Source organism: Opisthocomus hoazin, chromosome 4, assembly GCF_030867145.1.
Source record: "Opisthocomus hoazin isolate bOpiHoa1 chromosome 4, bOpiHoa1.hap1, whole genome shotgun sequence".
NCBI lineage: Eukaryota > Metazoa > Chordata > Aves > Opisthocomiformes > Opisthocomidae > Opisthocomus > Opisthocomus hoazin.
The window spans coordinates 86,891,075-86,915,956 of record NC_134417.1 but is presented as its reverse complement, the minus strand read 5'-3'; the positions used below and the strand labels follow the sequence as shown (position 1 = coordinate 86,915,956).

Here is a 24,882-nt window from a genome sequence, read left to right as displayed (position 1 = left end):
GCTTAAAGGAAGAACTAAATCCCAACTGACAAGCTGGTTTTGATATTAAAAAAACATTTCCGACGAGATCAAACGGACCCACTTAAAGAACGCCCCAATCCAAGCTGCTGTCCGCCACTGCTTAAGCGCGGCCCGGCCCCTCAGGCGGCCGCGGTCCCTCAGGCGGCCCCGCCCTGCGCGCGCCCGCCGCCTCCCTCATTGTTCCTCGGCCCCGGCCGGGCCCCGCGTGCTGGCGGCGGGCCCGCGCCCGCAGCCAATCCCCGGCCTCCAGCGCGGCCCCGCCCCGCCCCGCCCCCCCCCCCGGGGCCGCGCCGCGGGGGAGGGAGCGGCAGCGCGGGCAGGGCGCCGGCGGGGACCCGCGGCGGCCGTGTGGGCCAGAACCCTGCCCTGAGCAGGGACAGCTTCAGCCGGACCGGGCTGCTCGGAGCCCCGTGTGGGCCAGAACCCTGCCCTGAGCAGGGACAGCTTCAGCCGGACCGGGCTGCTCGGAGCCCCGGCCAGACTGGCCTGGAGTGTTTCCAGGGATGGGGCATCTCCCACCTCTCTGGGCAACCCGTGCCAGGGTTTCACCACCCTCACTGTAAACAATTCCTTCCCTATATCCCGTCTAAATCTGCCCTCCTTTAGCTTAAAGCCACTGCTCCTTGTCCTGTCGCAACAGGCCCTGCTGCTGCGATGGGCAGAGGACTCCAGTCGCTCCAGCCTACAGAACACAGCAAGTGTCCGCACCCCACCGGCTCCTGCTCGTGACTGGCCCCCACCTCGCGAGCAGATCTGCGCTTTACAGCGACTGCATTTCTCTTCCGTGCTCTCCCAGAGTCAAGATGCTCACCGGAGGGCAGAAACCAACCAGTCTTTAAAAAGCGGAAGGCCCAGCCATTCCTACACTGCTTGCATTTTGTTTTACAAAAAAAAAAAAGACTAATATTAATGAACCGCATTTTCACAAATACAGATTGTTTGCCTCTCGAGTCCAGTATCTGTAAAGGTGCTTCCTCAGCTCCATGCAGAACAAACCAACCAACCCCGTGTTCATTGCAGAGCGGACTTACTTCTTCTGCCCTCTCTGTCTGCGCGGCACGGAGTTTTGCCTTGGAGTTCTCTCACAAGCTCCATCGGTGCTGTCGCTGGCTTCACTCTTATTTAAAGGCTGGTTTTTCCATGGGATAACATACCCAGGAGTTGGACTGAATTGTTTTAAGTCTCCTTGTCCTAACGAGCTCCGTTCTCCACAGTAACAAAAGGCGCAGAGTTGTTCGCTGTGAAAGGGAAGAGAACTAATTTTTTTTTTTTGAAGGGGGAAACAGCAGAGGATACCCCATCAAAGAGCAACTTTCATACCAATTTAACCTTTTATAACAAAACAATAAAAGCTCCCCAAGAATTCAGCATTCAGGAACACTATTTCCAGTTAATTTAAAGATACGTTAAAAGAACTTTTTTGTTCACAAAAGTGCATGATTAACAAACCAACCCCCCCCACACACATATATAATATTCAAATTACTAATACAACCTTTTATTTCAAAAATGCTGTATCACTAGACACATGCTTGCTCAATGGCTCAGAAAACAGGGCAAAAAAACCCCAGAAAATGGGAAGAACTTAACACCTCATACCCACGAAAAGCCAGCGTTGCCATCACAGAAAAGGCAAAGTTCTGCCTTTTTGAACATGGAACATTACTGCACGTACACCTGTCTGCAAGCACATACACCTTATGTGTAACACAATGTACAAATACTATACACCAAAAGGTTTAATGAAACATGGGGAAAAATGGCATAATGAGTGAAAATCACAGCAATGTCTACAGTCACACATACCAGGCCATACAACACACACAAATCCAAACATCCTCATTTACTTTAATATTTAAAAATGAAACAATACCTAAAATTTTACTAGAGGAAATTTATATTTGCAGAACTGTGACCGCTACAATTTCCCCGGACCATTTGCAATTATGTTTTAACATGCATAACATAGCAACAGCATTGAAGTGACAGCTCTGACAGCACTCCTTGTGTCACATCATATGGAAGCTACTGAAAAATATTTCTATAATAAACATATCCACAAACTTAAAATGTGAACTTCTGCAACTAATGCAGTTTGCATTAAAGGAAGGCCATTTAACACTTTTTTAATGCTTAAATGAGCAATTCTGTTTTCTTCATATTCATGCCCCTAAGACCCCAAGAAGATGCCTCAGGGAATCAGGCACTTGGAGAGAGGCTTGGTTTAGCCTGGATCCCACTGAAACAGATTTCAGTGCATCTGCAAGGTGGCACATTTGGGTATGGGGCACTCTGCATTGGGCGGGTGAGTGGGGGGAGCTAAGGTGGGAGGAAGAGAAAACCTCAAGGCTAAACTCCTGTTCAATATTCACTAAATTTGGGGGGGGAGGGGGTGGAAATAAAGAGGCCTGGGCTTTTCAGCCAGGTAAGGCAAGAACAGCAACAGAAAAAGGCAAGAGTAGAAAAGGGAAGCTCCAGATCAGAACAGAAGACCCTGAGAATCCAGCAAAGCCCCTTACATTTGGTTAAACATAGTCTGGGTCAGGTCTTTTTGCCCTCACCACAGAGCAACAAGGAGGGGGGAAGAAAGAAAGAAAATACAAGTGGGTACTACTATTACAGTACTGGTAATACCAGACGCTAAGGAAGGGAGCAGCATGTCACGAGCACTGAGCCCAGAATGAAGCCAAGTTCTTTTATTCATGCTTCGTAGGTAGCATTGCGCTTTCCCCAAGGCAGACAGACCTTCGGGGACAGGCAGGTAACACAGGTCCCACCCACGGTACGCGAATGAAGACCCCACCACAGTACTGTCTGGAAATATTCATCCTCGGTCGCGCATCGCTCACTGCTCCTGCCTGAACACAGGACCAGCATCAGCCAGCGCAACCCTGGGTAGACGAAGGGAGAGCCGTGGATGTTGTCTACCTCGACTTCAGCAAGGCTTTCGACACAGTCTCCCATAACATCCTCCTAGGGAAGCTGAGGAAGTGTGGGCTGGATGAGTGGTCGGTGAAGTGGATTGAGAACTGGCTGAATGGCAGAACTCAGAGGGTTGTCAACAGCGGCGCTGAGTCTAGTTGGAGGCTGGTAACTAGTGGGGTCCCACAGGGGTCAGTACTGGGCCCAGTCTTGTTTAACTTCTTCATCAACGACCTGGATGAAGAGTTAGAATGTACCCTCAGCAAGTTTGCTGATGACACCAAACTGGGAGGTGTGGTAGATACACCAGAAGGCTGTGCTGCCATTCAGCGTGACCTGGATAGGCTGGAAAACTGGGCAGAGAGGAACCTGATGAGGTTCAACAAAGACAAATGCAGGGTTCTGCACCTGGGGAGGAACAACCCCATGCAACAGTACAGGCTTGGGGTGGACCTGTTGGAGAGCAGCTCTGTGGAGAGGGACCTGGGAGTGCTGGTGGACGACAGGTTAACCATGAGCCAGCAGTGTGCCCTGGCTGCCAAGAAAGCCAATGGGATCCTGAGGTGCATCAAGAAGAGTGTGGCCAGCAGGTCGAGGGAGGTTCTCCTTCCCCTCTACACTGCCCTGGTGAGGCCTCATCTGGAGTACTGTGTCCAGTTCTGGGCTCCCCAGTTCAAGAAAGATGAAGAGCTACTGGAGAGAGTCCTACAAGGATGATGAGGGGACTGGAACATCTCTCCTGTGAGGAAAGGCTGAGGGAGCTGGGGTTGTTCAGCCTGGAGAAGGCTGCGAGGGGACCTTATAAATGCTTATAAATATCTGAAGGGTGGGTGTCAGGAGGATGGGGCCAAGCTCTTTTCAGTGGTACCCAGTGACAGGACAAGGGGCAATGGGCACAAACTGAGGCACAGGAAGTTCCGTCTGAACATGAGTAAGAACTTCTTCCCTCTGAGGGTGACGGAGCACTGGAACAGGCTGCCCAGGGAGGCTGTGGAGTCTCCTTCTCTGGAGATATTCAAGACCCGCCTGGACAAGGTCCTGTGCAGCCTGCTGTAGGTGACCCTGCTTCGGCAGGGGGGTTGGACTAGATGACCCACAGAGGTCCCTTCCAACCCCTACTATTCTGTGATTCTGTAACCCCCGGTGTGGACACTCAGTGTCTGACACGTTCCAGGAATCTTCAGGAAAAGGTACCCAAAGACAAAAAGACGCAAAGAAAATATGGATAAACGTAGCATAACAACGGGGAAAAAATGAATAGTTACAGCTAAATGGTACATATGTCTATTTTATAAGCTGGTTTTCAATGTGACAGAGCAACAAATAATTATTTGTATGTCAATGAATATAACCACTAGGCTACCAGTGAAACCTGAGCTGGCCTTGCAGGCAGTCTGTAAGAAGGGAAAGCAAAGCTATTTATGCTCGTTGAGACTACAGAGGCTTGTGAGGAGACTTAAGAGACTTAAACAGGCAGCACCATGGTATATAAATTACGCTAGTTACAAACACAAGATTATCCACAACGGAATAAATAATCATTCGTACGTCCTGTTAGGACAGACTATCACTGCTCATTAAAGGACTTGAGGATAATTCTGACTAAATAAACACAGCTCCTCAAAGTGAAGTCATCGCAAATAGGCAATAATGTGAAGGTTTATAAGAGAGAAATACGAAACAGTAATTAAAAAAATAAACAAATGAACTTCTAAAGTGGTATTATTTGAAAAAGGAATACAGAGGTAATGCAGATATTTCTGGAGCCTGTAAAGCAGCGCCCGTATCACAGCTTCTAGCAGAAGCTTTCTGCAGGCAGAGTGAAGCGAAACAACAGGAGCAGCGAGTTTCACAGCTACTCGGCAGCGTAGCGTGGACAGCTGTGAAGCTGTCAAGAATCATACGGTTTGTGCTGCTGCTCCTGCTCCAGCAAAGCTGGGGCCCGCCGCTGAAGCAAGTGCTGGAGGGCTGGCTGCGGGGAGGGCTGGGGGAGCCCATCGCTGAAGGGCTGCGAACACGCGGATACAGAAGAAAAAGACAGGAGCAGCAGAACGTTCCCAGACCACAACCAAGAAACCGTGGGGCTGAGACAGAGGGGACGGATTATAAAAGCGGAGGAAAGAAAAAAAAACCCCAAGGTTTCACACTTTGAAGGGAGGGTAAGCAAATGGGCTTCAAATCTATCAGGCACCCAAATAGCTAAAAACAACCCAGGGAGAGCACACTCTGGCCAGCATCTGGGTGCTGGAGAGACCCTCCGCCGGACAGCCACGGTCCTCCGCTCCCCAGCGCGTCACGCTGCGGGTTTGTCACGCAGTACAAAGTGGCCAGTTCCACCACGTTAGCCTTTTAGCTTTAAGCGCTCAGTAAATATTTGAAGTTACGTCTGTATGGGCAGAAGGTAGCGTTTTTTGTTCCTGTCGTTGGAGGATTGCAGAAAGTACTTACAAATCTACTTTCCATATGTCAATATGCAATTAGAGGATCTAAATCTGTGATGCAAGAAGAGCTCTCATATTGAAGATAACGAAATTGAGATACTGGCAACTCTTAAGATCAAACCCTAGATCTGTTATCATAATTAGCATATTTTCAGAACAGGCTAATTCAAAATGGGATAACAAGCAAGAGACGATGTGTCACATCTTTTTATAAGCTACCAAGGAAAAAGAAAGCTCACCAATACTTCATTTAAGATATATCTATGATGCTCCAAACCAAAATATAAATTCATGATTATTTGTAACTTCAATTTCATTCCTAAATTTTCCCAGAACAAACGCTATCTTTTTATACAGGTTTAAAATTCCACAGATGGTCTGTTACCAGTAGGTGCTTATATACCTCACCTCATCCCAAAGGATTTCATACCTCTGTACGCACACAAATCTTCATACGTAACGCAGAGGAAAAAATATGTTCAGAACAAACCAGATACAACTGGGTTTAGGGCGTGCAGTAAGAGGCAGTAAGGCTGATAAATGTCTGGAGCTCGTGTCTGTTCCTAGCAAGACAACAGAGGAGACCCGGGCTTGGATCTTGTTAGAAAGATGCCCTTTCTAACAAGAAACATGTCAATCTCAGCACTCTGCCATAGCCTTTTTCTCTACAAGTTCTTCTTTCATTGAGTTGTCTGGTCAGTGCCTCTTCCTCAGGCAAAATTTACTCAATCCCCTGACAAGAACCTAAAATGCTACAATCCTCTCCAGTTCACATCCCAACAACGGAAAACAAAATGCCCTCCAGGCAGCTAATCCTGGTGGGAGGGAGCAGAACAGTCACTCTTTCCTCTATCTGACATGCAGATATTAGGACTCATCCTAAAACAGAGACTTTCCCGTTGAAAGGAGTTCATTTCAACACATGTAGTATTGGGCAACTAGTTGCACAATAGTAAATTACAACCAGAGAAGGAGGAACGTTTTCTGGTTTGCTTGCAAATAGTCCGTCAGAGAATTAAAGTAAAACTGACAGTCCCAAAACCTGTTACTTTTTTAAGCAGAATTATTCCAGGGCTGACCATCAGGATTACCAACACCTAAAGCACACCAAGTGCCGCTGTAGTTATACTCCCAAGAGTAAGCAGAAGCCCCTCTTGGACCCTTCCGAGTTGGGAGGTGGCACCGTGTCAGCCAAGGCTCCTTGACAACAAGCAGATGTGCAGACTGACTTACGTAAACACGTTTACGTGGTGTCCCGTATCTCACAGATCTACACGTGTCCCTGCATGAGTACCCTGCTGTGCAGCTGGTGGAAATCTCTAGATTGCTCCACGTGCATCAGCATGACCCTCAACAGCGTCAGATGTGACCTCTCGCTCTCCCGCCTATTTTTCATACCCGGGTAGAAGGCACAACAGTCCGCAACGACATGGGGCACTGCCATCCACCCGCAACTCCGTGTCTACACCTGGGGGAACAGATTTCCCTTCCTCATTAACCCAGGAAAAACTTCCTTCCACGTCTCCAGGATCCCCATACAGCTAAATGCCGAGAAAGACAGCACGCGGCCTGCATTGAGCCATTGGTAAGATGCTTGAAGTTATACAACCCTTTTAGCACTAAATGATGGAGGCAGACTAAAGAAAATCCTGCTGCCTCCCGTGCTGCGGAGAGGTGTTTAAGGTCCCTTCTTTTGGGAGACCATGCACAGGAGAATCCAAGCATCCTACAGGGATGAACGGCAGCTGACAACAGCGGGAGAAATACAAACTCATGGATTCAGCTCAAGAGATGCTCTCCTCTTCCCTCTTCTGTCCCTGTCTACTGTGGGACACCAATTATCAAAGAAGTTCTACTGTGCATTCACCTTTTCAATCAATCGCATTAAAAGCAGAGGTTGTTGTTGATGTTTAAACAGGAAAGGCAATGGATTGTGTCTGAAAAATCCCGAGGCATGGCAATTCCAGCAAGATCCACTAGCTATCACCAGTGCCTTAACATTAAATACTAAGTTACAGATGATCCCTGCTGCCATTTGCCATGGTAATGATTGCACTAAAGTTAAAAAAAAAAAAAGTGTAAAACTGAAGATCCATTTCATTCACGCTTTGGGTTGAAAAAGAAGGTGAAGAGAGTATCATTTGATTTTTGCTAAGAGTTTGTTTGTTTTTAAAGGAATTATGCAGTAATTTTCCTCAGTGTCTGGAAATGCCTTCAGGATGTCTTCTTCACACACACTTTAGCATTTTTGAAAGGTGAAACTGAGAAGCATAAAACCTTGGGTTGGGTCGGCAAAGTTGTTACAAAAATTTAAAAATGTTCTTAACATCTATTTTTCACAACTAAAACTAAGCTCAGCACAATGAAATGGAATATCTGGGAGCAAACCAGAACTTCAGAGGATCGTTTGTACTGATTATCGAAGCAGACTGATGAGAATTGGCCTTGAGAATTCTTCTCCCACCTAATCTTGTTGTTGTTTTAACATATGTTAAAAGGCTAAATTAAACTCTACAGGGGACCTGCTATTTATTTAGCTATGCCAAGTTGTGCTAACGCACCAGCTACTTTGCCTTCACTCTCGTTTTATGTTGTGTTATTTAAAGAGTAAATTGTTTTTCTCCTTAGTGAAGATGCACCATTCTATCATTTATGTAAATTCAAATCACAGAATGTTCGGGGTTGGAAAGGACCTCTGTGGGTCATCTAGTCCAACCCCCCTGCCGAAGCAGTGTCACCTACAGCAGGCTGCACAGGACCTTGTCCAGGCAGGTCTTGAATATCTCCAGAGAAGGAGACTCCACAACGTCCCTGGGCAGCCTGTTCCAGTGCTCCGTCACCCTCAGAGGGAAGAAGTTCTTCCTCATCTTCAGACGGAACTTCCTATGCTTCAGTTTGTGCCCATTGCCCCTTGTCCTGTCGCTGGGCACCACTGAAAAGAGTCTGGCCCCATCCTCCTGACACCTACCCTTAAGGGATTTGTAGGCATTTATTAGGTCCCCTTGCAGCCTTCTCTTTTTCAGGCTGAACAAGCCCAGCTCCCTCAGCCTTTCCTCACAGGAGAGATGCTCCAGTCCCTTCATCATCCTCGTAGGCCTCCGCTGGACTCTCTCCAGTAGCTCTTCATCTTTCTTGAACTGAGAAGCCCAGAACTGGACACAGTACTCCAGATGGGGCCTCACTAGGGCAGAGTAGAGGGGAAGGAGAACCTCCCTCGACCTGCTGGCCACACTCCTCTTGACGCACCCCAGAATACCATTGGCCTTCTTGGCTCCCAGGGCACACCGCTGGCTCATGGTCAACCTGTCGTCCACCAGCACTCCCAGGTCCCTCTCCACAGAGCTGCTCTCCAGCAGGTCCGCTCCAAGCCTGTACTGTTGCATGGGGTTGTTCCTCCCCAGGTGCAGGACCCTGCACTTGCCCTTATTGAACCTCATCAGGTTCCCTCTGCCCAACTCTCCAGCCTGTCCAGATGCATTTAAAGTGAAAAAAAAAGATTTCTGGCTTCAAACAACTTCAGAGGTCTGCATCAATGTGAGTTCAAATATATGCAAGAGATTCACAGAGGTGAAGTTATTCTAAAACTCCTGAGAGCTTTAGATGAAGATTTTCAGCTGCATCTAAATATCCAGTAAATATCTGGACCTCAATAATGAAGAAGCTTGAAAGGAAACGACTGAAGAAAACTCATCATGCGATGCATAACAATTTTGCGTTGATACAGGGTTAACAACCCAATAAATCACCCTTTGGAATGAATGATACTGAGGATAGAGAAGGATGAAAAGTGCAACGTGGAGACACCACAGAGAGAAAGATGCCAAAGTTCTCAGCTGCAAGCTGTATTGAAGCATTTGACATACAAAGCGTTCTCTTTCCAACAGCAAATGGTATCACAGAACAACTTGAAATTCTGAAGTTGTTTGACACTATTACACAGAGTTGGTTTTGAAATGAGTATTTAACTTACGCATCCCAATTCCTTTAAAAAAAAGTAGGGTAGGAGGGAGTTCACATGAACTTCGGATGAAGAATTTTAAAACTTTAAGTTCGCACAAAGCAATTAAACCGCATCAGACAATAATTGCTTTGCAATTCTTTCAAACCAGCACAGTTGGATTTCTACAGCCATATAATCAAGTTAACGACGCTCTTCTCATCTGAAAGAAGGAAAACATTACCCTCCAAGCACCACCACCAAAACAACGCCTTTCACTGATATTTTAAAATTTAAAAAAGATGAAAATATGCTCTTCTTCACCACCAATATGTGTTAGCTTTAATCTAAACAAATGTTTGAAGCTCAGTTCAGACTTCACAAACCCTAAATGCAGTAGGGGTTACCAGAATGGCAGTGCTGAATAAAGGGAATGCAGAGGTTTACTCCATCTAAAAATCATTCTTTAATGTCCAACTGAACTGACTCGTACTCTTAAAAAAATCCCATCTAGAATGCAACTGTAAGTGTACCTGAAAGGTGATGTTTCATACAATTTTGAGAGGTAATTTCACCTGAGTGATAAAACACAAAGAATGAAAAGCACCATGGCCTGTTGTCTTCGGTGTGCCTTTGTGCCCAGACAGTATTGTCTCTTCAAGCCAAATTCCCTCTCTTGGCAGATCACCACAGATCACACCAGAACCACGTAAGCATCACAGGGGTGGCAGCACTTCTTAGGAGGCAACTTCATACAAATGCTACGGAGGGTCTTACTACCTGAAAAATCACTGAAATTTAACATATCCCAACCTTGCTTTAAATAGCAGTTTTTCAAGAAAGTTTCATTGAAATTGTTCAGTCACATTAGGGACTGGAAAAAACCTGCTGTTCTGCATAATTCAAACTTTGTATTTTTTTTCTTTGGAAATATGTTTACAGAAGAGATTAAATTCAGCAGAGCGGGGCCCTTTAGTCAAAATGGTGCTGGGTACGGTCAATGGTGGAAATGGGATAAGCAGATGAACAGGGGACACTAAAGGGCAGGGCAAACATACGATACTACCCATGCCTCCCGGTATTTTCAGTTCAGGGCCTCCCTCAGGCAGCTGTGATTCCTGCACGTTCAGTCCTTCTCAGCTTCTCTTTTTGTGAACTTGCCCAGCCTGCTCTCGAACTCCCATCAATTTTCAGCAACCCACCACATCCTCTGGCAAGGATTTCCACGTCACTCTGGACAACTACCTGCTGTGCAAAGAATCACCTCCTTTCGTTTCACATCTGGCACTTCTAAGTTTCATTGGACAACCCCCAGTCTCTTGCATTAAAGGAACCTGAACAGTCAGGATACAGCCACCCTCCCCATGATTTTGAAGCTCCTTATCTTCCTCCTCCAATCTCTTTTATGGACTGAAAGGGCCTAGATTACTCAACTGGAAGCTGCTTCAGATCTTGGATCAACCTTTCTGCTGTTCTGTGAAGGTCAGGGACACTCACAGCCGTCATCTCTGCAAGTACAGCTCAGGGGTGCTGCGAGTCCAGATTTTCCCATTTAAATTACCCATACTTTCAATCAGCTGTGAAACGGAAGTGAAGGAAGGAAGGATGAATGAACGGGCAGGGCGTGAGAGAGGGCTTGCTGCATGAGGGAGAAGGAAGGTGGTGGGGAAAAAAGTCAACTGACTGTGGGGAGTAATACAGACCACAGCGAAAGCCAAAGGAAGCTGGAAGAGAGCACAGCCTCAGCTGACAAGGAAAAGGAACAAGAAAATGGAGAAAGGGGTGAGAAGAAATGCCATGTCACAAACACCTCTCTGGGAGCCACCAGAGACGGAGGGAAGGAAAATGCAGACAGGACGAGGGGTAATGGTTTTAAACTAAAAGAGGGTAGGTTTAGGCTGGATATAAGGAAGAAATTCTTTACAATGAGGGTGGTGAAACACTGGAACAGTTGCCCAGAGAGGTAGTGGAGGCCCCATCCCTGGAAACATTCAAGACCAGGTTGGACAGGGCTCTGAGCAACCTGATCTAGTTAGCGGTGTCCCTGCTCGCTGCAGGGGCGTTGGACTAGCTGACCTCTAGGGGTCCCTTCCGACCCAAAACTTTCTATGATTCTATGATTCTAGGTGAGAGCCAAAAAAGAAGAAACCGTAACTGAGTGGACACTGAAACAACGATTAGAACTGCTGAGCAGTGACTAGGATTAGAAAAGTAAAGAGAACAGGAATATGATGAGGAGACAACAACATGAAGAAAAGACAAGAGTCTGATGAAGAAAACTGCAGGTGAAAAAAAAACCCAGAAAAGGTGATATTTGGAAGAAACGAGAGAAGATGCTGTATTCACTCAAGACTGGAACGGAACTAAAGATCCCAGACTCTTGCCATCACCTGCAACTAACACGAATCTGTGCAATCCTCTGACAAAGCAGGCATCCCATCTACTTCTGAGCTGAGTCCACATGGGATGCTGTGTCGCAAGTACTGCTGTCAGTCCTTCAGTAAGGTCTGACAGACTGCCAGCCATGGGATCCTGCTCACGGGAGGCTTCTGCCCGTGACTGCCATCTCTCAGAGGAAAGAACATCCGTCCAGTCAACAGGCCTGACCTGCCAGCACCAGGCTTGCTGCGCACCAGTGGCAGGACAGACCCAGGTGGAGACAGGCAGCCATAGCAGGATGGGAGGGAGACAGAAAAACTGCCCCAAAACATCTGCAAGAGGCTGAGTGGGACTCCAGAACCCTGGTGCACCTGCTCGCACAGGGCAGGAGACTTTTCTATGTATGGTTTCTGCAGCTGGAGCATCTTATGCAGCAGATTAATTCAAGGAGCAAAGGTCCATGCAACTTAAAAGGCCGTGAATGTCATTGAACATGGGTGGCCCAGTCATGAAAGTCATAGATCATTGGTGTCAAATCCCACAAGGCACAAGTTCTACATGAGTGCGATAAACATATTATGGTCACAATGTCAATTGTTTAACCTAAGAAAAAGGCAGGATTCAGGCTGCCTGCGAAACCTCTCTTTGGCCCCATTTGTGCAGTATGCCTGCTGTGCTTCAAGAAAGACGCAGACCATCTAGAGAGAACTCAAAACAGCGAGAAGAATCAGAGCTCAAGAAAACATCGTCTACAAAAAAGTATGAACAAATTTTGGATTTTTGCTACGAAATAAAGCATGCTGGGGAAACAAATGAGAGCCTTTTGCATAAATCTACCCTTCATTATCCATGGCAGATGGTACAAGTAAGTAATGGGATAAACCCAGCATGAGGAGAGTGTGGGTTAGATGTGAGGAAAGTGTTTCCAACAGTAAAAACAAAGAAGAGACTGGAAGAGACTGTTTCGGGAAGATCTGGAGTTTGTATTATTGGAATACTTAAGAGCACTTTATGTAAACTTCTGTCAGGAATGACAGCTGTAGATATCTGCCTTAGACGAGGAGGTGAACTAGATGACTTCCAAAGGTCCCCTGCTGCCCTATTAATCTCAACTAGAGCTCCTTTAACAACGAACTGTCATAAAATTCTTCTTGAGACCACTATCCTAGATGATGTGTGAACAGACATGAAGGACAACCAGTAAATTTTTTTTTTCCTCATTTTGCAGTGTGTGGTCTTCGTCTTTACATACTGACAATATTCAAATTCTGCCCCACAAGCCAAACAAGTAATTTCACCCTGGGCTAGACTGGTCATTCATATAATGATGAAATATTACTTCACTATTATTAAAGAATTTATTTCTGAAACACGAAGGAGTGCTATCTCCACTTTGAAGATGTAGAAGTCAATCACTGGCTTCAGAGGAAGATACTGTAAATGCTTACATGGATCTAGATCCGAAAGTGTAAAGGCAGAACTCTGCAATTAGTTCAAGTGCCCTGTTTCATGCATAAGGTCCATTCCCTGCAGAAAGGATTCTTGTAGAAAAACACTCATGTAAAACTACAAACTGTATCGCAATACATGTGCATGAAAAGAAATAATCCATTTCAAAATTAATCTTACTACTGGTATCTCCTAAAATATGTGCTTGACTTTGTAACTTAATTTTTAAACATATTTTTAATATTAGACATTTTATCTAACTGCCTCTTGCCTAAAGATCTAGCTTCTCCTTCCATCGCTGCACTGTTATTCTGTCCAGATTATCTAATCTCTGTACCACTCCACAATTTCTTTTTCCACTAAGTGTTGCTCTGAGCGTTGCAAGTTTTGTAACGCGCTTTCTTTGAAGATTAAAAAGAGAGAGATAAGGAACAATGATAAAGAAGTTCACTGCTACTTTTTCACCATTTTCTTTGTTCACACAATCAACAGATGTCCACCAAGTACTTCTTTTCCATGCAATAAAGCCCAGCCCTCCACCTCCAGTCTGCAACTTCGATTTTAGCAGCAGCAGGAACAAAATAAGGGGGAATAGTGCAATTGGTCTGGAATGAAAACTGCAGGCTTTGTCCAATGACAAGTGAAGCGGGAAAGCAGGAAGGTGTGTTGCCAGGGCTTTTCTGTAGTTTTAGTGACAGTCTCACAAGTGCAGATATTTAGCAGACCAAAGTACCAGCATCAAAAAAACTGGGGGAAAATCTCAGCTTCTACTTGTTTATTTTAAGAATGTTCTGTCTTCATGATTATGGCAAAAGGACTGAAAACATGCAATTAATGCAATTTACAGTCTCTGAAAGTAGACGGAAAATAAAATTAATGAAAAGGTGTTTTGCTCCTCTATGAACTTGTCTTTCTAGGCCATTCTCGTTAGCTTTTAATGCCTGGAGTTGACAGTGCGGGAAACAGAGGAGGAAGGTAGACGTGGGCTCTGCCGTCAGGCGCAGCCGGCTCCTGGCTGCTCGCCCGCCTCACGGGCTGCACTTCCCCTGCTCTCTGCAGGCAGCACAAACCAAGGGAGCAGATTCCTTGCGGAGAAGCTGGATTCCACTCAGCCGTAAGTCCTGGGCTGACAGAAGCCTCTCACAAGGCTTATGAAAGAAAAAGGGAACAAGCGAAGGAAGAGGCTCCAGAACTCATGACGCTCGTGATATATAAGAGCTGGCAGCATTACTTTGACCACTGCCAGGCTCGATAGCTTATCTTCGCTTGACGTTATTGCCCCTCCCCACATGTGGTCAATAATTCACTCATTCCTTCTGAGCATACACACACCCCCCTCACCCCTTTCAGCCTCCCTACACCAGTCTGGCTCAGATACTATTTCTTTTAATGGGTTTTAGCCCATTGCTTTCTGAGCGCTAACCTGAAATCTGCCGTTACATTCCCTGCCCCAGTCCCATTTGCAGTTAGCAGTTCTCTTGGACTCCCATATCCCACCTCAGGAAGGTTCCGACATCGACCATCCTTTCTCTCGCCTTTCTCTTGGATGTTCTTAACATAGCCACAGTCTCAGGAGGGATCCAGAGAAAAACACCACAAAAGCCAAGCTTTGGCTCATCTCTCAGCTACTGAAATCCCCCTGATATATCCTACTATGTTAAAATCCTTATTTTTCACTAGCAAATTATTTAATTATTTCATTGTAAAAACTTCATTTTATGCCCATGTCCTGTGCTTCTCTAACTCCTTTATCTTCACTATCAAAGACAGAAACCCAGAATTGTCTTATACTCAATTCAGAAAAAAGGGACCCAAAACTGGCTCCACCTACACCTGCATCTGCTTGTGGTGGAGGCTTGGGTTCTTTTCTGTGTTCTAGGCAATTTCTGCACTGTCTGTTATAATGCACTCCCATAACTCTCCTATGTCTCACATACCTAAAGTTATTTCTAAATATATAAATATTTCCATTGTATTAAGTTACTTGTACTATAAAATAGAAACAGAAAAGCTTCCGAAAAAAGGGATGAAGCTGATGACCATGAATTATTCAGAAATCAGCTTCAAAACCACTTCCCCAAGCTACACGTTTAAAGTCTCTAGGGAGTCACACCTTATCCCAAAATCTTGACACATCTCCTCCCATTGTTACACAACCGAACGTCATCGGTGTGTGTTATTTCACACGCTGTATTTTCTCCTAAGAGAACAGAGTCAAGCCACCCAGAATCCAGCCCTCCTACCCCTGGCATGGCTCGGTGGCAATGTCAGCACGTACAGATGATTGATCAAAAAGTCACAGATCAGAAGAGGCTTTCTTCTGCTAGATTCCAAGACACAGTGATAAAAAAACCCTGATATCTATTCTCTTCCCCATTGTTATGAGGACATCAATGACTTCTGCAGCTAACATCAATTCTGCATCTAAGTCTGGAACCAAAATGACCTGGGACCAGAGAAACCTCTAACTCCCAATTAACTGTTCCACATATCCTCAATACATTTCTTTCCAAAAAGTCAGAGACAGAGTCTGATTGTTGTTATTTTAATAAAAAATTAGTAATACTTAGTTTTCTAATGCTTTGATCAGCCAAAGCAATGGGCCCACAACAACCTTTCAGTCTTGACTGACCAAAGTCAACAAGTTGGAAGGAAGAGTAAGCTGAGGGCAAATAAGGGCTGGTTCAGACCCACGCAGAAGTTTTTTCCAAAGACCCTCATCCAGCTTTCAAGACAGAAGTTTATGGCTAGGGGAAGTGCTGTAATCAACTATTCACGATAACAGCAAGAAAGTAACCTTGAGAAGAACAGAGAGCGGATAAAACAGCACTAAAACTTTAGCAAATGACCCAAAACAGGGTCAAATAAAGAACCAAAACAGCTGTTGAGTTCAACTCGCTCCACATACTTACTGCAATTTAATACCAGCTTCGGAAAACTCCATTAAGAACAGAAATTTTTGTGCATTTCATTCAGGTGTACACACAAGATCTATTTAACAGACGTTCTCTGCAAGAAGGGAAGGATCTGTTCGAACCTAAGAACTTTTGTGAGCATGTAAAATTTGAAAATTGTATACACAGCAAGTAAATGAAGTAATTTTTTGTGCATGGCAAATATGCTCTGTGTTGGTTTAGGAGGAAGTAAAATGATGACGATGATTCTCTCCAAGTCTGTCAAAGTATAATTCCACCTGTAACTGTCTGGTAACTCATAACAGCAATCTCTGCAACAGAAGAGACTCACTACTGGGTTAAAAGTGCTTCAACAGAGTAGCTCTGCTAGAATTCTGCGATACTGTTTGAACAGCGATCACAGACAGTGTGGTTTGGTTTCCCTCAAATAACGTAATTCATACTTTCACTGCTTTTTGGATAATTTATATTGATAAAAAGTTTTAAAAAAATACAAATGTTATTTTCTGCATTGTAAATTCCCAAGTAAGGAAGAACACAGCAGAAATTAGAAGGGATTTGTTTCACTTTGCTCCTGAAAATACAGACATACAAGCTGAAACTTCAGAAATAACTTTATATGGATTTGCTAATACACCATTTTCTCAGTACGAAAGCTTCAGTAATCAGCTTTTATCTCACATCATTTGTGTCTGTTTTAATATAAACAGCTAACAACACCGTAATTCAAGGGTCTACCAGTGTAGTCTGAGGACAACACTCAAGGAATGTGCTCTTCACCTTGATCTCCCCATACGCCAATTAAGCCATCAGTGTCAGCACAGGCTGCTGTTGCCAGCACTTCAAAGCACCAGCAGCACGCCCCAAGCCTGCGCCCCGAGCGCTCTGCACCCCATTACCGGACTCAGCGCCTGCCTCCATGCCCACTGACCTGGTTTTAGCTTCCACACCCACAGAGGCAGTGGAGCTTGCAGACTCCTCGGATACTGAGCGCTGAAGGACTGGTGTTAGCTGCTTGGTGCTGTCCAATTCCGTTTGGGCATCCTCTTCTGCAGATTGCTCTTTGACTTCTGTTTAAAAAATAAGAATAATTTTTATTTATTTAGACTACAAAAACATCTGTAAGCTTTCCTTTTTTCCTTAATTTATTGATTATCTATCAATAAATAGAATGGATGCTGCAAACATCCATTCTATTTAATGATAGATTAAGCCATGTAACTATGTTCTCAGACACAACAAAATGAGAGGGTAGGAAAATATTATCCTTCGCATCTAGCTAAAACACGAAATGCTTAAAAATTTATGTCCATAACACAGCGTACCACTGTGAACTGAAGATGCTCAAGAAGTAATGAGGAACAGGGCAGGGGGACCATTGCTCAATGACAACCTTTTCGTTGGAGGCTGCAGTTTCAGACAACCTCATCCTCTCCACATCTCTTCTTGTGCACCCACTGTGTCATCCCTGAACAAACATCAGGGTGAGCACACTAATTCACGGTATAAGAAATCTTTTTTTCCTCCCAGACTAGCCTTAACTTTGATCGATTCACTGCACTAGTTCATTCCTGGTTACGGTAACTCCATGCTGGCACAGGGTTGAGGAGGTGAAGGAAGGACACGGTTTATGCCAGCTTAAAGTTCATTCTGAACTGTAGGAATGTAAGCCATTTTCGCAGCATTTTTTTAATTTAGATCAGTTGTTGGACAGAAATACATACATCTACAGCTGACAATGCTTCTATTTGCCTAGAAAGTTTGTTTCTGCTCAGAAACATGAAACGCCCAAACTGCCCCTGTCCATGCAACTTCAATCCTATTCCCACTCAATTCTCGCCTTTGCACGGAGCGAGTCAGGGATTTGCCAGGGCACACGGCGACATGCTGCTCTGAGAGCATCAGAATGCATAGGAACACAGGTCATGGCTGTCGAGCAATAAAATTCGGTATTTCCACACTCCTCCACACTTTGAAACTTAAATCACATAAAAATCATAAGACTCTGGCAGATGTTCTTTGGCATATCCAGCTTAAGACACTGCTGCCGCCTCCCATCAGCATCCCTGGCAGCTACATCCGTCCTCGCCGCAGGGCCACACGAAGGACCTGCGCCTGGGTCGCACGCCACCGCCCAGCACACCACCCAAACCTTGCAGGGAACCTGGCTTTGAGCTAAGAGGCCAACACACACAGCTTTCTCAAAGGAGTCCAGCTAGAGTAAAGCAACAGGTTGTTTAGGGGATTTAAGTGGAAGATGCAGTCACTTTTTTAAAAAAATAATATACAACGTGTCAAAATATAATGAAATATTGCAAAGGATAAACGACTCAAGTGGAGAAACGGATGGGTAGAAGAAGCTGCAACATGGGTGGGCGTGCACAAAACCTGCTACAAGCTTTAATCTTATTTATAAGAACAATAAAAGAGAGGAAGAGCCTCAGAACACAGAACTGCACAGCTTGGTCTGTAATACTGAAATAATATGCCACTAGAGCACATGGAGAAGGGTTAGTCTTTCCAGTTTCATGTACAGAAATTGAAGCATAGTTACGCTTTAACCTCCAGTCAACTCATTTAGGAAGACAATGTATAACGTTTAAAACCCCCAGTGAAGGCATCTAAAGCATACTGAAGAGAACCACAAAATAAAGAAAAAGAAAAAATAGTAAGACATTCCTGTTCATGACTAGGTCTGCTAGATATTTATTTGAGCTGGTATAAACTGGAATTGCTTCACCTACTGCAGTTAAGCTACTCAGTAACATACATCTAAAATGGTTTTGGACATCTGAAACATCCCAAAATGACTACCTGTCCAAAAGCCACCTGGCTCATGTTAAACCCAGTCCACCAACCTACCCTGAAAAAAAATATGCTGGACAATCATTTGACACTAAATAAATATCCTGCTGGGAATACATCCCTTGTAATAATAAATGGCTCTATACAGAAAACAAAACAAAATCAACCAAAACCCCACACCCTTAGCTTTTGGCATGTCTGAACAAACAATCCCTGCAATCATTCCCGGCCGAGGATTCCCGAAACAGGCAGCATCCAGCGGAGCCATTCATGACGGTCTGCAGCCAGTTTTCAAAGCATGTCGGGTCTGCAGGATAATTTTGTGCAAGTAACCCCCAAATTTCTAAGTACAGCCTTGATGAAGACCACAAAACATAAACACCTCTAAGACAGGCAGGCACCAAATCACTAAAAACAAAACCCACAACACAGCCCAGGATAACCACGCATGAAGTCCTCAAGGAAGACCACCAGAAACTGTGGCCTTGCTCTGATCCATCTCGGTGACCTTACTGAACCTAATTAAAACTTTGCCAAAGGAGCTCTGCTTTATTGTGTGCCTGCAGAACTTTTCAAGTAAGCAAAAGCCATTTACTCTTTGCCAGCTTTCATCTCATTATACACCAATAGGCGCCCGTTACACTGGAGAGGCAAAGTTCACGGGCACTAACTCATTCTCAAGAACCCCGGACTGCGTGAGCAGACGCAGATTGTTTCACTCCACATGACGACTATGTGAGCTTACATCCTTATGGTGCTTTTCCCCCTGCTGTTTGCTTCCCTAGAAAAGAAGGGACCCAAATTACACTAAATGAGACAAACAACATCTCAACTGCTGTCTCTGCCATAATCCAAACTGTGTCTCAATATGCCGTTAGAAAACTGAAAACATGGTGCTCACCACACAGAAGGAAAATAGCGTTTATGTTAGCTGTGCATGCCATACTTCAACTTTGTGAAAGTTTTCTGATAGGAGACTAAGGAAGAACAGAAGTAATGCACTTCATGAGTCAAACTCCTAGGAGAGAGGAGCCCAGCACTGGCACAGCAAATGGACAGCAGACACCCTCAGCGCCGCCTCGGAGATCTTCTTGAAAGCATCTGGCACAACACATTAACTGCTTCTCACTGGATTTAATGAATGTTCATCAGAGTTGGTTATGGCATCCTACTTGGAAGCTTTCGGGAATGAGGGAGCTATGAATGATTAATAAACGTGAAGCTCATTCGTAGATTCATATACAAGGCTTTATTTTGCATCCTGTTTTCATGACTGGTTCTGTCACAATGGAAGTCTTGCCATTTATAATGAGTTTGTGAGGGAACTAAGAATTGAAAAAGCTAATTGTCCAATTCCCAAATGTCTCTAAGTTCTTTTTTTATGTCACTAGCCTTTACTAAAATGTTAGGAAAATACTAGGAAACACAGCATTTAAATAATTATTATTTGAAGACAATTACGTCCATAGATCTTCCTCACCTGACTGATGAGGACAGAAAGGCCTTCTCTTCTTACTAAGGTTAACGGAAATCCCCAAAAGAACCAGGGGTACAGTTCCTACCCACACGGGACACCAAAAGGGCCAAGAATTCCATTCGCATTACAGCCCAGTAAAAACTCACAGAATCACAGCATGGCTGAGGCTGGAGAGCACCCCAGAGGTCACCATGTCCAGCCCTCCAGCTCAAGCAGGGCCACTCAGAGCCAGCTGACCGTGACTATGCCCAGATGGCTTCTGAGCCTCTCCAAGGATGGAGACATGAAATAGTAGCAAAAAAAAAAAAAACACCAAAACAAACAAGGGCTACGAGGATGGTGAGGGGACTGGAGCATCTCTCCTACGAGTAAAGGCTGAGGGAGCTGGGCTTGTTCAGCCTGAAGAGGAGAAGGCTGCGAGGGGACCGTATAAATGCCTATAAATATCTCAAGGGTGGGTGTCAGGAGGATGGGGCCAAGCTCTTTTCAGTGGTGCCCAGTGACAGGACAAGGGGCAATGGGCACAAACTGAGGCACAGGAAGTTCCAGCTGAAGATGAGGAAGAACTTCTTCCCTCTGAGGGTGACGGAGCACTGGAACAGGTTGCCCAGGGAGGTTGTGGAGTCTCCTTCTCTGGAGATATTCAAGACCCGCCTGGACAAGGTCCTGTGCAGCCTGCTGTAGGTGACCCTGCTTCGGCAGGAGGGTTGGTCTACATGATCCCCAGAGGTCCCTTCCAACCCCTACTATTCTGTGATTCTGTGAAACAGAAAAAGCCTAACACAGATGGGACAGATACGCAGGGAAGTCACTAGGATTAGTAAGGTTTTACAGCACATGTACTATATTTCTCTTTTAATTAACACTTTGGTCACTTTTGCCTAAATAAGATGTACACATTGGGGTCTGGGTTGAGGTTTTGTACTATTTAAGAGGGCGTTTGAAATTTTTCAAATGATGAAAAAATATCTCTACAGAGGTTCCGTATTTTAACCATTCAAAATTTTTTCCCATAATAATTATCTTTACTCCTCTTTCTAGAGGAGAACGCAGTGAATACTCAAAGACAATAACAAACAGCACACACCATTCTCAGCCGATTCCGAACCCACTGGCCTCCTTACTTACATACATTATATATAGATTTATAACGTTCAGACTAACAACTGTGTTGACAATTTCTGCTTTCCCTGCTCTGTCTTCAGATACACAGGGAAAGATTTCTAAGGCGCAGACACGTTCAGGACGTGCAGACTCACAGGTGGAAGTCCCAGTTCACAGAATCACAGAATCACAGAATAGTAGGGGTTGGAAGGGACCTCTGTGGGTCATCTAGTCCAACCCCCCCGCCGAAGCAGGGTCACCTACAGCAGGCTGCACAGGACCTTGTCCAGGCGGGTCTTGAATATCTCCAGAGAAGGAGACTCCACAACCTCCCTGGGCAGCCTGTTCCAGTGCTCCGTCACCCTCAGAGAGAAGAAGTTCCTCCTCATGTTCAGACGGAAAGTTCAGTTCTTGTAAGCCCACCTGTGGCAGTGGTTCCCCTGCAGACCACCACAGCACGCTTGGGGGAAGGAGAAGGCTGCTGATGGCTGGAATTTTTTTACATGATCACAGATTTCTTTGGTGATTTGATGAAGCAACATCGGCTAAAGGTCTAACCTGCTCCTTTGTTACAAACAGACCTTTTCTGTTTTCTAATAATCACAAGGCACTGTTCCACAAGCCACTTGGTTAAACCTAGAACCACAGAATCACTATGGTTGGAAAAGACCTCTAAGATCATCAGGTCCAGCCATCCACCCAACAACACCATGCCTACTAAACCATATCCCGAAGTGCCACATCTACGCGTTTTTTGAACCCCTCCAGGGATGGTGACTCCACCACTGCCCTGGGCAGCCTGTTCCAATGCCTGAACACTCTTTCAGTCAAGAAATTTTTCCTAATATCCAATCTAAACCTGCCCTGATGCAACTTGAGGCCATTGCCTCTCGTCCTATCGCTAGTTACCTGGGAGAAGAGACCAACACCTGCCTCACTATGACCTCCTTTCAGGTAGTTGTAGAGAGCAACAAGGTCCCCCCTCAGCCTCCTCCAAACTAAACAGCCCCAGCTCCCTCAATTGCTCCTCATAAGACCTGTTCTCTAGGCCCCTCACCAGCCTCGTTGCCCTTCTCTGGACACGCTCCAGGGACTCAATGGCCTTCTTTAGTGAGGGGTCCAAAACCGAACACAGTACTGGAGGTGCGGTCTCACCAGTGCCGAGTACAGGGGCACGATCCCCTCCCTGTTCCTGCTGGCCACGTTATTACCTATACAATTATTCCTGATACCTACAGCAAGATGAAGAGATACTTTTCAAGTCAAAAATTAAAAACACTGTAACAGTTCTGCAACAAAAAAAAATCTCCTTTAAAATCTTATAATACTCAGTATATAGTGACACTGAAAAAAAAAAGTCAAAACAGCTGTCATAAACATAAAACAAATAGTCTACTGCTGTTCAGATGCGACACACTGACTTTTTAACCAGTTTACTGGCTGGGACTCTACTGTTAGACCTACTGCTCATTTGGCAGAGGATTAAGCACAGGTCATGAGCTTCGAAACTTTCATTAAGAAGAGAAAGTATTGCAGGCTGTGAAATACAAGTATCACCAAACCCAGCAGGGACATTCCAGGGGTCTCCACTGTTGCTTACCAAGATGTTCCACAAGAGGGAATAACAAGCTTTTAACCAGCAGATACGTTGTAATTTTTGCACCAAAACCAGGGGTACTGCTGCTGCAGAAAACAGCTGATGGGACAAGGTGTTTTACACAGCCTCGTAGGGGTCTACAAAAGTACAAGCAACACCAAAAAGCTCTGTTTCTAGTAGCTTAGATAAAGAAACCAAGTCAGTGTAGTAATGATATGATATGATCTTAAGTGGGGAATGTAAATTATGAATTTTAAAAGCCTGTCTAGCACTATAATCACCACTGTCCCGCCGTAGGAACAAAACCAGTTTCCACGAGCCGAGCGCCACAACTCCGTTACCATTCAGGACACCGTTTACCAGAACCACCGCCTCTCCCGCGGATTCCGACTGGCACGCAGCGACCACCGCTGCCCAGGGATCTCTCCCCTGCCGTCACCTCGCAGGCACCCGCTTCCGCAGCTGCACGCGGGGACCAAACGGACGCGCTGCGGCTAGCCTGTCCCGCGCGGGACACCCGCCAGCCTTCCGCAGAGCCGCCGGCCGGGCCGAGGGATGCCCGAAGGCCCGCCGAGGGCGACGGCTGCTAACAGGACTGCCTTCTCTCGGGCTGTACGGAGTGTGTAGCCATCTGCTCTTGCCTGCTAAAACGCAACTGTGGCAGAGAAAGGGAAAAACCACACTGAAGTTTGTGTGTGTGATGGTAATAGCCACATGCAAGACCCGTTTCTCCACGGACAGAGGCGTACTTTCTTCAGCTGAAGTCAACGTTGTGAAATTTTTTTCACAGCAATAAGCAACAAAATGTCGCTCTGCATCAGAAGCGTACTGTTGGGTTTTCTGCAAGTGCTGCACATGTCTTTTCTCCTAAAAACGTCCCTTACCTCACAGGATCACAGAATGGTAGGGGTTGCAAGGGACCTCTGTGGGTCTTCCAGCCCAACCCCCCCGCCGAAGCAGGGTAAATTATATCTATTTTGTCCTATCTGCAGGACATCGTGGCAATTTAGTTACTGTGACAGTTGTTAGGTGGAGATGAGAAGAAAGCCTGCAGTTAGTCTTTTTTGTACATTCTAGTGGGTATTTTGATACTTTCCATTCCAACACAACTCCTATTTATTAAATACATTTTAGAGAGTAATTAACTTTGTGTTTATTTTGCACCAGTTATAAAATGAAAATAAGGTTTTCAATTCAGGACCACTTAAACCGTAACTTCAGTCATTCTGAAGACAAGACATCACATTCTGGATAACCAGCTCCCAGCGACCCGCGACCAAACACCTTCCCAAGCTAGGGGTGGTATTCAACAGCACTCCTCCGAGGATTTTCCCATGAATTTGTTCAGGTCTTTTTGAAACCCAAGGAAAATCTTCGTGCCCAGAACATCCACTAGCAATGAATTCTGTAACGTACGCAGATGCTGAATGCAAATACACCTACCCTTGTGCTCTGAACATGACCTGATGTCCCCTAATTTTTGTGACGCAAAACAAAATGAATCATCATTCCTTGTTCATTTCCTCAATACCACTCACCATTTTGTGGGACCCTATTAAATTCCTCCCCAGTCATATAATTTCAGGCTGAAGTCTTTTACCTTAACTGAACTCTGCACAGAAGCTATTATTTACTTCTTGTCGACTCGTTGGCCTTTCCTGTACTTTCCCAGTTGCAGCTCATCCTTTTGGAGAAGGCAAAGCAGAACTGCACGCAGCATTTCACACGCAGTCATGCCACGGGTTTATACAGCAACCGTGAAAAAAACACAATAATGCTTTTTTCCTGTTCTCCCTTTGCCAGTAATTCTTATATATTTTATATCCTTCTTTGAC

General features: G+C 45.2%; 1 protein-coding gene across 18 annotated transcripts in view; it reads right to left on the bottom strand.

Annotated features, from left to right (window-relative positions):
• KMT2C (lysine methyltransferase 2C) overlaps positions 1-24,882 on the bottom strand; it is a 203,103-nt gene that overhangs the window by 120,630 nt on the left and 57,591 nt on the right. For all 18 annotated transcript variants that reach the window (XM_075419784.1, XM_075419792.1, XM_075419785.1 and 15 more), the window contains 2 exons: positions 16,996-17,134; positions 1,053-1,259 (listed from right to left, as the gene is read on the bottom strand). In XM_075419784.1, the coding sequence (XP_075275899.1) occupies positions 1,053-1,259; positions 16,996-17,134 (346 nt within the window). The remainder of the gene's footprint in view (positions 1-1,052; positions 1,260-16,995; positions 17,135-24,882) is intronic.